At 37.0% G+C, this 16,189-nt stretch overlaps 1 protein-coding gene across 1 annotated transcript in view; it reads left to right on the top strand.

The window, feature by feature from the left end:
- The window catches only part of HERC2 (HECT and RLD domain containing E3 ubiquitin protein ligase 2), a 268,303-nt gene that overhangs the window by 198,481 nt on the left and 53,633 nt on the right, over nucleotides 1-16,189 (top strand). The window contains 12 exon segments of the mRNA XM_007098938.3: nucleotides 195-276; nucleotides 383-526; nucleotides 2,020-2,110; nucleotides 2,410-2,587; nucleotides 2,774-2,855; nucleotides 2,939-3,110; nucleotides 3,876-4,020; nucleotides 4,731-4,956; nucleotides 11,471-11,642; nucleotides 12,507-12,696; nucleotides 13,238-13,265; nucleotides 13,268-13,377. Coding sequence (XP_007099000.2) covers nucleotides 195-276; nucleotides 383-526; nucleotides 2,020-2,110; nucleotides 2,410-2,587; nucleotides 2,774-2,855; nucleotides 2,939-3,110; nucleotides 3,876-4,020; nucleotides 4,731-4,956; nucleotides 11,471-11,642; nucleotides 12,507-12,696; nucleotides 13,238-13,265; nucleotides 13,268-13,377 — 1,620 coding nt within the window.

Genomic DNA, 16,189 nt, shown 5'->3' with positions numbered 1-16,189 from the left:
TTTACACCTCCACCCCTGTTTAAAGTAGATCTCAGCATATCATTTCATCTTTAGAATACTGTACTGCATCTCTTAGAGAAAAGAACATCTTTGGTTAATATAACCATCCAAATTACAAAGTTTACATGTAATTTTAAACGTGTAAATAAAATTATTTTTTTCCTTCTTTTGCTTAACAACAAATCCTGTTCTAGATAAAAGTTCCTTCGTTCTCGGAGACACTATCTGCTTTGAATGTAGTACAGGTGGCTGGTGGTTCTAAAAGTTTGTTTGCAGGTATGATTATTCTTACACTAAAAATTTTTTAAATTATACTTAGCACTAAAAACATAGTTGTTATGTTGTGAAAAGTGAATCCTATCCTCCTTCTTGTTCTTTGCAGTGACTGTGGAAGGGAAGGTATATGCCTGTGGAGAAGCCACAAATGGCCGGCTGGGGCTGGGCATCTCTAGTGGGACTGTGCCCATCCCTCGGCAGATTACAGCTCTTAGCAGTTACGTGGTCAAGAAGGTGGCCGTTCATTCAGGTACCGGGCCAGAGTTGGCACTTGTATGCAGACAAGCCTTTTGCTCATGCTCTGTAAATAACTTTGGCCCTTAAATATTTTTCCTGAGGGCGTCCTTGGATTCCTTTTCAAGTTTTACTTAATTGTTAAGAATAAAAGTTGGATAATGTAAATCTCCAGGTGGTCTAGAATTTATTGTTGGTACACAAGGCTTTTTAGAGACCAGTAGTTGTAGGCATTCCAGGCGTGTGGGGACTAACCCTCCAAGGTATGCATTTTCAGTCTAGAAACAGTGGTCACTGGTTCATGACATCTTTGAAATCATCATGTTCTGTGCTTAAATATAAGCTTGAATATCTTTCTGAGGAAAGAGCCTATAACTTTCCTCAGATTTTCAAAGTGTCTGTGAACCCTAGTGATAAGAAAGATCCTCTGAAAAAATCCCACTCCCTCAATTTAGAACCTTTACTGAAAATTATTCCAAAGCACTGTGTGAGGCCTCTGAGGAATGGAACTAAATTAGATACAAAACTCAGTTCATGCCTGCACTGAATAGGTTTGGGTTTAACCCCATATAAAAGCAAGTCCAAACAGTAGTGGCATGAGCAGGATAGAATTTTACTTTTCTCCTCTGTAAAAGTCTGGGGCTGGGGTCCAGGGCCAGTATGGTAGCTGAGTGCCCACGAGGAGCATAAGCACAGGCTCGCTCTTTCTGTCCATCCTTGATAGATGGCCATGCAGCTCTCCTAGGTGAGCACAGACAGGTGTTTCCTCCAGCCCACTCATTCCCTCTAAAACAGTTTTCAGGAAGCCTTGCTCACTTCTGTCATGTCTCTGTCACCATCCTCTCTGGACAAGGGAGTCTGGGAAGTATACTTTTTAGCTGAGTGTATTGTTACTCTCCTTGCTGTGGGTTCTGTTGGTAAAGAATAGGGCAGAATGAATGTTGTGGGGGACTGGGATCTCAGGAGTTGGCAGGTACACAGGTGACAGAAAATGCCAGCAAAGATAGTGTTGTTCAATCATGGGGCAGAGTGGATGGACTGGGACAGTGGTCCACACTGGGGAAGAGCATGAGCATGAAGATTGAGTACAGTGCCTTAATTGTAAATGATGCTGTTTTTGCTTAAATAACTTCACTGTTGGTGTGCATTTTTCTAAAGCTTAATTGCCAGTACATTTGATAATTTGCCTAATCACAAATGTACTTATTTCTACTTTTTTTCCATCTGAATTTTGATCTTTTGTATATTTAACATAACAGGAACCCCATTATTAAATGGCACTGTTTTCCTCTTCATTGCAAGTAAAATTCTTTCTAGGATTTCAACTTTGTAGTTTAATAAAAGTTCACTTACTTTATGTATTTGTCACCCTGAAATGTTGATCCTATCTACTCATTTATTCAGCACATATTCATTGAGCACATACTCTATGCCAGGCAGAGTAAGTAATTACACTGTGAACTTTTTGTAATGCAACTTTGGCAGCCCATATCTGTGTGGATGTTGCAGGTGGCCGGCATGCTACGGCTTTAACGGTTGATGGGAAGGTGTTTTCCTGGGGTGAAGGTGACGATGGCAAACTTGGACACTTCAGCAGAATGTAAGAATATTTTCTTCATTACTTGCTAGTAAGAAACTGTTACTGATAATAATAGTGAACATCTTTTGGTAGTTATTTTGCAGAAAATTAAATAGGATAGGTCATTTTTGAAAATGGAACTTAAAATATGTATTTGTTAAAAATATCTGTGCATGTGATTTGGCCTCACATGATCTGTTTTAATGTTTGATAGTTGATCTACAGATGTTTGACTAAATGTGGATCAGTGTTGATGTCCTTTTTTTCTTCTTTAAAAAGACTTGATCAATTATGGGGAATATTATTTTATCTTGCTTTAGGAACTGTGACAAGCCACGGCTTATAGAGGCCCTGAAAACCAAGCGTATCCGAGATATTGCCTGTGGCAGCTCGCACAGCGCAGCCCTCACATCCAGTGGGGAGCTGTACACCTGGGGCCTTGGAGAGTACGGCCGGTTGGGACATGGGGATAATACAACACAACTGAAGCCCAAAATGGTGATTATACACATTTTTGTTGCTTACAGAAAACTTACCATCTGCTGATTTCAAGAGAAGATAAGCTTCGAGTCTAGGAAAGTTCATAAAGACATGTGCATTATTGGCTTTCAGTCTGTGGAAAAAATTTCCCTTGTTTTTTCAGTGCCTGTGCTTGATTCTGTTTTTAAATTTGTAATTGAGTAGGTCAAAGTCCTTCTTGGTCACAGAGTAATCCAGGTTGCATGTGGAAGTAGAGATGCACAGACCCTGGCTCTGACTGATGAAGGTGAGCTGCTGCCAGACTCTATGTTTCTGGGTGGGTAGGAACATCATGAATGCTGGCCTGAAGTACATATTTTTTGAACCTAGGTTTGGTATTTTCCTGGGGTGATGGTGACTTTGGAAAATTGGGCCGAGGAGGAAGTGAAGGCTGTAACATTCCCCAGAACATTGAGAGACTGAATGGACAGGGTGTGTGCCAGATTGAGTGTGGAGCTCAGTTCTCCTTGGCTCTCACCAAGTCAGGAGTGGTATGGACTTGGTACGTAAACTCCCGGTCACCCATCAATGTGTCCGTGTCCATGTAGACAGTGGTGGGCCTCCACCCTGTACCCCATGCCTACCCTGGAGGGATGGTTAACTCTTCATTTTCTTACTTATCCAGTCATCTTTGTTCTTTTATTTATTTTGACTTAGGATTAGTGACAATATTATAATAATAAATTTCTCATTGTAACTCGGTCATTTGGGAAAGAACAGTAGAGAATTTTTAGCCCAGCTTGTCTTTTCTGTTTAGATGAAGTTTATATAGAGGGTTTCTTCTTCCTTACCATGCCAGAAGCCTAGTGATCAAATGGACAGAAAGCAGATTTTTTATTTCTTTGATCCTGAAAAAGTTCATGTCTGTCTTGTGAAAGCTTATTTTATTAAATTTAAAAGGAGTAGGGCACCCAGGTGACCTTGTGACAGTGTGATGGGCCTTTGCTTGAGTGTTATGACTCAGCGGCAGCTTGAGGAAGAATTAGACCTGAGAGGACTTTTAAGAAGCATTTGAAATTGTCATGTGTTCAAACTCTTTATATAAAATCTACATCAGTAACTTAAGTGTTGTACAATATATGTTAAGGATCTTACTATAGAATTAGTGAATTAATTTGAATTAATGATATACTATTTTATAACATAATTTCAGAGACCCTAGGCACTTAGTCTGATGTTAACATGTTGGCTTTAATGGGTGTTTTCCTGTGGAACATTACCTGATGATAACCATATATTAAAATGCACACTGTTGACTTTCTTGCAGGGGGAAGGGGGATTACTTCAGGTTGGGCCATGGCTCTGATGTGCATGTGCGGAAGCCACAGGTGGTGGAAGGGCTGAGAGGGAAGAAGATTGTGCATGTGGCCGTCGGGGCCCTGCACTGCCTAGCAGTCACAGACGCAGGGCAGGTAAGCTGAGGTGACAAGTCCTTGTATCAAAAGTGTAACTTACGATGAAATGAAATGAAATGATGAAGAACTAGGAGGGTGGGCTGTGCCCATTTTGTTCCTGTGTGTATCTGTCCAGTTGTAAGCATGGGCAGGGCACCCAGTAAAGAGTTGTTGACTAACATGTATTACAAAGTAGTGGGTTTTCCTGCTCTAAAATCCACCTGTAAATGAGAAAAGATTATTGTCATGGAAGGTACTCCTACTGCTAAGGTGTTAGCAGTGTTTCACTTTAGAAATTGATAGCTGATGGAGAGATATACGTACATCATTTTAGAAATAAAGTCATTCATGACAAGTATTACTCATCCATGACAGGCTCATGAATGTTATATTTTAAAAATTCATTTATGACAACAAATTAGCACACTGTTTTTAAAACAAAATGACTTAAATTATTCCTTCTAGTTCTGTAAAGCCAAGAAGTGAATTACTGGAAAAGTGAAAATATTGTTTTTGATCATTTTTCTTTGCAAAATAAAGGAAAAAATAAGTATTGAACCTTATTGAAGAGGAGAATCTCCCTGCTTCCTAAAACAAAGCCAAATAGATGAATTCATTGGATTGATATTAAGTAGATACTTATTGATAGTCATTGGAAAGAATTTTGAAGTAATTTTAGAGAAAATGTTTGAAATGTTGAAAAATTCTGTTTTTGTTCCCTGTAACAGGTTTATGCTTGGGGGGATAATGACCATGGCCAACAGGGCAATGGTACGACCACGGTTAATAGAAAGCCCACACTTGTGCAAGGCTTAGAAGGCCAGAAGATCACACGAGTGGCTTGTGGGTCTTCACACAGTGTGGCATGGACTACTGTTGATGTGGCAACACCCTCTGTCCACGAGCCTGTTCTCTTTCAGACTGCAAGAGACCCTTTAGGTGCTTCATATTTAGGTAACACAGCATTGTTTTTAGTATGAGATCCTTCTGTATGGTACAGCAACATTCTAGATAGAATATTTAATAAGACCACCAGACTAGAGTTTGTAGCACTGTGTTAACTGCATTCTGAACCAAGATCATGGTACTCTGATTTTTGCATGCTGGAATGAAAATTTTAAAAGGAAGTACTGATGCTGATTCTTATAGTATGATCAGGTCTACTCTGACAGTGCTGTATAATAACTGCTTGACATATGTAAGCACTGTGCTGGGCTACTTGGTATTTTCAACAGCTCTATTCAGGTATAATCAACAAACTGTACATATTTAAAGTGTAATTGCTGTGAGCTTTGACATGTTTGTGCCTGTGAAAGCATCACTGAGTCAAGATAAGTGAACACAGATATATCTTTTGTGCCCCTTCTCAAGTTCCCTTCCTCCCACAACTCCTGACTTGTCTTCTGACACTATATATAGATTTGCATTTTTTAGAGTTTTATATAAATGGAATCGTACAGTATATACTTTTCAAATCTTTTTTCATTCAGCATAATTATTTTGAGATTCTTCCATGTTGCATGTATCAGTAATTCTTTCCTTTTTATTGTTGAGTAATATTTCACTTATGGATATACTGTAATTAGTTATTTATCACCTGTGGTGATAATAATACCACCTCCATATTTTTGTCTACACTTGGTTTGGTCAGTCTTTATAATTTTAGCCTAGATTTGTGTAGATATGTAGTGGTATCTCATTGTGGTTTTACTTTGCATTTCACTGATGACTAATGATGTTAAGCATCATGTTTATTTACTATCCAAATATATGTTTTGTTGTAGTGTCTATTCCTATCTTTACTGTAGTTAAAACTAGGTTGTTTTCTTATGATTGAGTTTTGAATGTTCTTTATATATTCTGGATCCAAGTCTTTTGTCAGATATGTGACTCGCACATATTTTCTTGAAATACGGCTTATCTTCTCATTCTCTTCAGGTCAGTTTTAAAGAGCAGAAATTATTAATTTTGATAAAATCCATTTGATCCAATTTTTTTTAAATGGTTCATACTCTGGGTGTTATATCTAAAAAAAACCTTTGTGTACTCAAGGTCATAAGATTTATTTCCTGTGTTATGTAAGATCTTTAGTTGTAGATATTTAGGTCTATGCTTGATCTTGAGTTAAATTTTATATATTGTATGAGATGTGCATTGAAATTCTGTTTTGGAGGCATGTGTGTGAATACCCAGTTGTTTCAGTTGCATATATTGAAAAAACTATTCTTTCTCCGTTGAATTGTCTTTTGAACTTTTGTCAAAAATCATTTGTCTGTGTATGTGTGGATCTATTTCTGGATGCTCAGTTTTATTGACTTATTTTTGTGTTTTGATGCTAATACCACATTGTTTTGATTACTATAACTTTATAAAAGACCCACATTCGGGCTGTGGTAATTCTTTAGCTTTGTTCTTTCTCAGATGCTGTTTTGAGTATTATAATCAGCTTGTCAGTTTTTATGAAATAGCCTTCTTGGAATTTTGATTGCATTGACTATGGATCAGTTCAGACATCTTCGTAATATTGAATCTTCCAATCCATGGATGTAGCATTTCTTTGCATTTTTTGAGGTCTTTAATTTTTCTCAGCAATATTTTATAGTTTTACTTTATAAGTCTTTATCGTATTTATCCCGGAGTATTTTATATTGTTCATACTGTTATAAGTGACATTTGAAAATTATTTTTGTTCCTTGTGTATTATCTAGAAATACTCAAGTTGGCACTTTCTAATATATAGAAATACAATTGATTTTTTTAAGGCAACTTTATCTTTCTTTATTCTAATAGAAATGTATTTTTTTCTCCTCTGTCACTCATGAGGGGACATTCAGTCTCCAGCATCATCGGCTTTTGTAATTACCTGAAATGTGGTCTTCTGGCTTCACCATTTATCAGCTGTATAAACTGGGGCAAGATCCTGAGCCTTCCTGTGTGCTGTTTCCTTTTCTGACATAGATGAAACTGGGGCTTGACTGTAGTCTTGTCTTTTCCAATTTATATTAATCAGGGGTTCCATGTGGGTCTGCTTAACTTACAGCTCTTTTCATGTAACATTATGTTGTTACATTTTGACATTGCCCTTTCCCATCAGCACAGTACTCTGGAGAGTCATCCATGTTGTTGCATGTTTCAGTAATCCATTCCTTTTTATCACTGAGTACTCTTCTATGTTTTAACTATTCACACACTGAAGGACATTTGGATTATTTCTAGTTTTAGGCTATTACAAATAAAACCTGCATGAATATTCATGTACAGGTGTTTGAGTCTGTCTTCCATATCTGGGATAAACCCCCTTGGTTTTGCAGCTTTTTGGTTTTTAAAATTTTTCTCTGTTGTTTATCTGCTTTTAGCTGTCTGTTCTCATCTTCATTAGTTCTTTCTTTATGCTTGCTTTATGTTTATTTTGTTATTTTTTGTCTAGTTTCTTGATCATCTCATTGATTTGAGACCTTTTATTTTTCCTAATGTAAACTTTTAATAGTATAAATTTTCCTTTCAGCACTGCTTTTTAGCTATAGCTCACAAATTTTGATATGTTGTTTTTTTTTTTTATTCACTTTTATGTATTTTAAAAATTCCCTTTTAAACTTTGTTTTGACTTATGGGTTATTCTTTGTTAGATTCAGTTTGCTAAAAAAAAATTTTTAAGAACCTTTTCCTCTTTGTTCGTGGTAGATAGTGGTCTGTGCTTCTCAAATGTCTCTGTATGGTTTTGGTATCATGGTCAGGGTAATGCTGACCTCATAGAATGAAGTGGTAAATGTTCCCTGCGTTTCATTTTCCTTTTAAATTTGTGTATAATTGGTACTCTTTCAATAGAATTCATTAATGAAGCCATATGGGCCTAGTGTTTTCTTTGTGGGGTTTCTTTCTGTCTTTTAACCACAAATTTAATTCCTTTAAGGGATACAAGGTTATCTCTTTCTTTTCTAGTAAGATTTATGTCTTTGATGGAAGTTGTCCTTTCATCTAAGTTGTTGAATTTATTGGCAGTATTGGCTTATTTTCCTTTTAATATTTGTGGAATCTGTAGTAATGCCATTTCTTTCATTCCTTATATTGGTGACTGTATCTTCTCTTTCCAGTTTGTCTAGAGGTTTATCAATTTTACTAATTTTTTTCAAATAACAAATTTATAGTTTCCTTGATTTTTCTCTATTGTTTTTCTGTTTTCTGTTTTAGTGATGTGTGCTCTAATCTTGTTAATTTGTTTCTTTTTCTTTTGGTTTAATTTGTTCTAATTTCTTATATTAGAAGCTTAGGTTATTGATTTAGGATCTTCCTGCTTTTCATATGGAGCCATTTACTTTGCTCTCCTTGATTATTTGACTTTGTAATCATTCTGTCAGTTATCCTTTTTATCCCTTTGCTTTGAAGTTTTTTGTTTTTAAAATCTAATTTGTCCTGTATTAATATAGCCACTCCAGCTTTCTTTGATCAGTGCTGTATAGTATATAACCATGCTATTCCATGCACTGTGACATACTATATCTTTTTCATCCTTTTCCTTTTAACGTATTGTGTCTTTATATTAAAAGAAGTTTCCTTGGGGTGCTTGGGTGGCTCAGTCAGTTAAGCATCCAACTTTGGCTAAGGTCATGATCTCATGGTTCATGGGTTTGAGCCCCATGTTGGGTCCTGTACTGACAGCTTAGAGTATGGAGCCTGCTTCAGATTGTCTCCCTCTCTGCCCCTCCCCCACTCATGCTCTGTTTCTCTCTCTCTCAAAATAAATAAACATTACAAAATATTTAAAAAAATAAAAGAAACTTCCCTTTAGGCAACATATAGTTGAATTTTGCTTTTTAAAATTTGTGCTGACAACCTCTAACTGGGGGTGTTTAGTCCAATTACATTTAATATGATTAATGTATTTGTTTTAAATCTATCATCCTGTTTTTTTTTATCAGTCCTCATTGTTCATTGTTTTCTTTTTGCCTTCCATTAAATTATTTTTTATATTTTTTCTCCTTTGTTTTCTAGGAGTGCTAACATACTATGCTATTTTACTGATTATTTTAGAGTGTATATTATACACCTTTAACTTATTATAGTCTATCTTTAGATGTTACACTATTTCACATATAGTATATGAATTATATAACAGTATATTCTATTTCTTCCCTCCCAGACTTTGTGCTATTGTTGTCATATTTCTGTGTATGTTATAAACATCACAACATTTAAAATTAATTTTCTTTATTAAAAAAAATCTTTTTATGCTTATTTTATTTTTGAGAGAGAGAGAGAGACAGACAGACAGACAGACAGACAAGAGCATGAGCAGGGGAGGGGCAGAGATAGAGGGAGACACAGAATCTGAAGCAGGCTCCAGGCTCCGAGCTGTCAGCACAGCTTGACAGTCAAGCAGGACTTGAACTCACTAACCACAAGATCATGACCTGAGCCAAAGTTGTGCGCTTAACTGACTGAGCCACCCAGGTGGCCCTAAAATTAATTTACTTTAAACATTAGGTTATCAGTTCAAATGTTTTAAATAATAAGAGAAGAATGCCTCTATATTTACTCATGTAGTTGCCATTTTCAGGGTTCTTCATCCCTTTGTGGAAAACCATGTTTCCATCTGGCATTATTTTCCTTCTACTTGAAGGACTTCCTTTTTTATGTTTTATGGTGTAGATGTGCTGGGGATTTTTCCTGTCAGCTCTTAATGTCTGAACTAGTCATTATTTTGCTTCATTTTTGCAATTTATTTTAGCTGGGTATAGAATTATAGGTTGACAGCTTTTTCTTTTAGTTCTTTAAAGAAGACCCAGTGTCTTCTAGCTTGCATTGTTTTCATTGGGAATTTGCTGTTATTCTTATCTTTGTTGTTCTGTATGTAATGTGTCTTTCTTCTCACACAGTTTTGAGACTTTCTCTTTATCCCCCTGGTTTTGAGCAATTTGACTACAATGTGTCTTGGTACAGTTATCTTCATGGATCTTGTGCTTGTACTTCTTGGATCTTTGGGTTTATAATTTTCACCAAATCTGGAAATTTTTCAGATTTTTTTTCTTCAAAAAATTGTTTTTCTGTACCTTTCTCTTTCTCCTCTTTTGGGAACTCTGGTTCTCTATGTGTTAGGTCTCTTGAAATTGTCCCATAGGTAATTGGTGCTCTGTTCATTTTTTGCTTTCTTTTCTCCTCAGTTTCATTTTGCATAGCTTCCATTGCTATGTCTTCAAATTCACTAGTTTTCATTTTCTAATGTGCTGATTATGTCACCAAACTATTTTAATCTCAGACATTGTAGTTTCCTTTCTGGAAATTTGATTTGAGTGTTTTTATATCTTTCACATTTCCATTTCCCCTTTTGAACATACATAATATAGGTATAATAAGTGTTTTAATTTCCATGTCTGCTGGTTCTGACATTTGTGTCAGTTCTGGGTTATTTAGATCCATTGATTTTTCTTAATATTTATGAATTGGCTAGTATTTTCCTGTCTTCCTGCCTACCTGGTAACTTTTAGTTAGATACTGTACATTGTGAACTTTACTTTGGATGTTGCTAGAGCTTTTTGTATGTCTATAAGTCTTCCTGACTTCCTTACTCTGAAACATTTTGTTCTTTTTGGGTCTTGGTTTTGGATTTGTTTAGTGGCTTCAGACCTCTTATTAGTTTGGGGCTGGTTATTCTCCACTGCTGAGACAAGATCCTTCTGAATACTCTACTTATTGCCCAATGAATCATGGGGTCTTCCTGTGTGGCTGACGGGAGCAAGTGATATGCTTGTCCCTCTGTATTCTTCAAGATGGTGCGCTGGGCCTCCAGTCCTTTCATGTAGTTCTTTCTTTGACTTTGGGAAGTTTCCTGTCATGTAGGCATGCATCACCTTTTGCTGCATCCTCAGCTGGGGTGAGTGAGGTTACCTGCACAACTTCAGAGCAATATCGGGGCAACTCTCTCCTCTCTGCTTCTGTTCTATGAACTCTGACTATATTGGCCTCCCTGACTCTGAGGTCTGCCCCCTTTATGCACATAGACTACTGTACTCCACCTGGTTCCCTTCCCTTGGCTGAGGCCTGTAAGCTCTTTGGGCAGTGAAGAGTCGGAACATGTGTTTAGTAAGACTATTTATTGGTGAACATCTTGTCTTCTCTCCATTGTTTTGTATTATTTTTTGTTTTGCATTTCAGTGGTAAGTAAATACAGGCAGTTATTGTATTTTCATAGCACATACGTAATAAATGCATTTAGCAAAAATCTGCATATTTTTTTTTCAGTTATAGCAAATCTTTGATGAAAATAGCTTGTTTTTAGAAGTATAGATAAATAATTGTTGTTGTTTTTGTTTTTGTTTTTACTCTGGGAGACCATTAATGAACCTAATACCTGATCTATGAAATAGCAAAATGCAGATTACAGTGTGTTTTAGAACTAAACTGAAAGGTCAAATAGGAATAGAGCAAACTCTGATCTTTAAAGTTGAACCCGCACTTTATTTTCCTTTTTCAGGTGTGCCTTCAGATGCTGATTCTTCTGCTGCCAGTAATAAAATCAGTGGTGCAAATAATTCTAAGCCAAATCGCCCTTCTCTTGCCAAGATTCTTCTGTCATTGGATGGAAATCTGGCCAAACAGCAGGCCTTGTCTCATATACTTACAGCATTGCAAATCATGTATGCCAGGTAGGCTTCTTGGCTAACTTTTGAAATCCTGTAGTTATGTAAACTTTGAGTTTCTGTATTTTTGTTTGATCATATGTCTAGGAGACCATTGTGGTGTTATCTTTAAATGCTGTGAGTTTTAGTTCATATACCCTTAGATAGTGAATGATGGTATCTTTGTGCTTTCTTTAATGGGGAATGAAATAGGAATCAGAAATCCAAACTTAAAAAACATTTTGTTATTCTTTATGGTGAGTAAACTCTAAGCATTACTGTTTGAGGAATGATATTGATGTGTATTGATACGAATATGCAGTAATGTTTAAGACCACTGGTCATCTTCTTCACTCAAACACTTGATGAGGCAGAGTTTTGATAATACTGACTTTCCAACATCTTGCTGCTATTTTCTCAGTCTGAATAAGTTGCCCATCTGTCATGGTTATGGACTTGATGAGTAGAAATAAATTACATAGGAAAATTAATTTCAGACCAAAGTCCAACTCTGTCATTGAGAAGATGTTTAGTCTTTGCAACTTTGTGTGAAGCACCCTTGGTACACAGCTCTCAGTAAATAAAAAATTATCCTCTAACAATAACCCTAGAAGATTTCTCAGGGAAATCCAGGGGTTTATTCTTGTCTGATTTTTATGTTTGATATTTTTCCACCTGTCATCACTGTGGTCATTCAGATAAATAAGATCTTAAGTAAATATTTTAGCTTTTAGTTGATGAATATTAGCTCATTAGTTTCCCAAAACTCCTTTATGTGTATCCTATAAAAATGAGGGCATCATTCAGTAAGGGCTTGTCCCTGCTTCTGACTCTTCTGTCCTGCAGTGGTAAAGGGCAGTTCACCACAGGTCTGGCTTTCTCTCCTGACAGAGATGCGGTGGTTGGGGCCCTCATGCCAGCTGGCATGATTGCCCCAGTGGAGTGTCCCTCATTCTCCTCCTCGGCACCTCCTTCTGATGTGTCTGCTATGGCCAGTCCTGTGAATGCAGAGGAATGTGTACTGGCTATTGATATTGAAGACAGACTGAGTCCAAATCCATGGCAAGAAAAGAGAGGAGAGGTAAAAATAAATAGAAAAGCAATAAAGCAACATTAGATCAAAAAGGAAATGGTAGCTACTTTGTATCTAGAGAAGTATAAGTCATTCTTCCACTAATTCAGAGTGCTTTTGTGCCTACTTCTGTGATTTTTGGCTTGGATTAGAAAATATTTTATTTAAAAGGATCTTTTTAGTGCTTAAGTAGAAATAGATTTATTCGTTTAAAAAGTTGCTAAATTCAAATCCATAGTCCTTTATCTGCAATTCTGACACCTTAAAGCTATTTTGGGGAAAAACCCAACTTGAAGAGTTGTGAGCTCATTTTAATCTTCATGTGACCATTGTGAATATTAATAGGTTTTCATGGGAATATGAATGTGCTTGACTTTGCAGGGTTGCCCTGTACCCCACTGGAGCTGGTGGTGTATGCTCCTTGCTAACCTCTATAACATCTGTGACATTCCAGATGACCCAAGGGGTTTGAGATCAGGCTTTTTGAAATTGTGTGGGAAGTGTGCCATGTTGCTGAGTTTTTCCTTTCCTTGTATACTTTTTAAACTAGATGATCTCTTCTGAAGATGCCATGACCCCTCTGCAGTGACCCCATCTGCTTCCTCAGCTTCTTCTAGACCATTTATCCCAGTGACGGATGACCCAGGAGCTGCCAGCATCATTGCAGAAACTATGACAAAAACCAAAGAGGTCAAAGGGATTTCTTTTTTAACATTTTATTTGGAAATAATCTTAAATGTACACAAAAGTTGGAGAAATAGTACATAGAAATACAACACATTATACTACCATATACCGTTCACCTAGGTTCTCCAGTTGTTGGCATTTCTGAACCATTGTGGGGGAGCTGTAGGGCACAATCCCCTTTCATCCTCAAGGCTTTAGTGTGTATTTCCTGAGTGTCAGGGCATTACATTGATCCAGGATTACTTTCTAATCCATAGACTTAATCAGGTTTTTGCTCATTGCTCCAATAGTGTCCTTTATGGGTTTAGAACCCATCTCAGGGTTGTGTGTTGTCTCGTTAGTACTCAATATGGGACATTCTTTAGTCCTTCCTTTTGGCTGAAACACCATACGAAGGATGTAGAGTTCTTTTCATTGCACCCCTCTGGGGTATGTTCATTGTTGATTTGCTGCATTACTAGTGATACTAATTCTTATCACTTAAGAGTATCTGCCAGGTTTCTCTACCAGAAGTTAATAAGAGTGTATTAGTAATTATTCATGAGGAGATACTTTGAGACTGTAAATACCTATAAGTACCTTGTTCCTCATCATATTTTTACCCACTAGTTTCTAGTATCTGTTGATGATTCTAGCTGAATTCGTTATAACTGTGTTGTCACATGATGATTTTTCAGATTTCATCATTCCTTTTGGAATAGAATTGTTGCTGTTCTTCTGTGAGAAGCTACCTTCTCATCTTTGTCTGTCTGTCTATCTATGATGATATAAAGTTGGATGGGATCCTACTTTACTCAATAATGACATACATTACTATCCTCATTTGACACCCCAATTATCCTAGACTTGGCCCTTGGGAGACCTTTTTGGCTGGTTCATTTGTCCTGACATGTCCCCATAATTCTTTGAGCACTTCCTTACTTTTTGGTACAACAGTGTGTTCTGGACTTATCTTTCATTTGCCCTGTCCCTGCTCTGGAATCACCCATTTCTCCAACGATCCCTGATTCCTTTTAGTAGATCATAGAGTTTAGAAACAAGATCTGGAAACTTGGTAAGTTGACTGCTATCGGATGTTCTTGGTTTACACCTTCTCAGCAAACATGCATGCAGCTGAGCATTTTTTTTTTTTTTTTAGCATCTTCTTTATAATAAACACCATGAGGGGTACCTGGGTGGCTCAGTCAGTTAAGCGTTCCACTCTTGATTTCAGCTCAGGTCATGGTCTTGCAGTTCATGAGATCGATCCCCATGTCAGGCTCTGTGATTGTACCTTGGAGCCTGCTTAGGATTCTGTCTCTCCTTCTCTCTACCCCTCCCCCACTTGTGCATGTGCTTGTACACTCTCTGTCTCAAAATAAGTAAACGAAAAAACCCCCAGCAAAACCATGAGTAGTTCAAACCACTATTTCAGCTTAGAATGAAAACCAAAAAACATTTTCAGTTTCAGTCCAACAACCACAGAATTTATTTTTGCTCTCTCCCTTTCTGTATTTAAAGTATATAATCCTTTTATTTGTTGCTGGATTGATTTGCTATTTTGTTGAGGGTTTTTATAGCTGGTATTCATAAAGGATACTACTAATCTATAGTTTTCTTATGATGTCTGCCTGGTTTGTGTATTTGAGGAATACTGGCCTTAGTGGAATGAGTTGGGACAGTGTTCTTTTTTACTGTTTCTTTTTTAGAATAGTTTGAAGGGTTAGTGTTACTTCTTCTTTAACTATTTGTAGAATTTTATGTGTCCCTTTAACCTGTTCTCATTTTTTGCGTGTTTCCTTGCTTTCTGGCACAACACACAGTTCTAGTCTCAACAAAATGATTTATTCTCCAGCCCAGAAATCAAATGTTTCTCTAGGAAGTCTTGGTTCTTTTTAGTGGAGAATGGCATTTAGAAGGCAAGATCTGGGCCTTCATGTCCTCATTTAAGTTGGGGTATTGATGTTCTCAAGCATTCTTAGTGGACACAGCTAGGGAATAAATGTGTATGTGTATGTATATACACACAATAGATATGTATTCTTATATTTATTTCACTATATACCTACATATCTTGAAAACCACTGGTTCACAACAGTACAATCAATTCTAATACCTACACAGGATTCATTCTTCTTTTCTCCCCCTCTGTATTTATAACTCTCTTCTCTGAAAGTGAGAAACCTGATTCCTATTATTGGCAGTTTATTTACTTCCTCTTAGGTAGCCAGCCTCCCATGTTGGCTGCCACACCTTGCCCCACATGGATACCCCCTTTTCTCCACACAGCTTCTGACACTCAAAACCAGAAGTCATCCCCAATGGATACCCCCTTTTCTCTGCACAGCTTCTGATGCTCAAAACCAGTTTGACTTCTGCTCAACTGCTTGATTTGTGACCACTCCCTCACCTCCCAAGCTGGCTTGCCAAAGCAGGGACCCATTCTGTCACACCAGCCACCACCACATGTGGACACCCTCCCCACCCCCACTTAGGTGCTCCCTGCTCATACTCTCTCCCTTTTTCTTTGGGGACAAACATGCGTTGTTTTTTTTTTTTTTTTTTTTTTTTTTTTAAGTTTTTACTTAAATTCCAGTTAGTTAACAGTGTAATATTAGTTTCAGGTATAAATGATAGTGCTCATCAAACAAGTGTACTCCTTAATCCCCATCACCTACTTAACATGCATTATTTTCAATTACATTTGGAACTCTAGATTTATTATTTTATTACTACTGGCAAAAATATGTCCTATGGAAATTATTCTTAACCATCTGTGGTAATAAAAAGATTGCCATTTATAAATTAGGTGTCTAGACTCAGCTTCTCCTACTTC

This window comes from Panthera tigris, chromosome B3 (assembly GCF_018350195.1).
Source record: "Panthera tigris isolate Pti1 chromosome B3, P.tigris_Pti1_mat1.1, whole genome shotgun sequence".
Taxonomy (NCBI): domain Eukaryota; kingdom Metazoa; phylum Chordata; class Mammalia; order Carnivora; family Felidae; genus Panthera; species Panthera tigris.
Note: the sequence above shows the minus strand (reverse complement) of the source record. Positions and strands in the feature narration are given on the sequence as shown.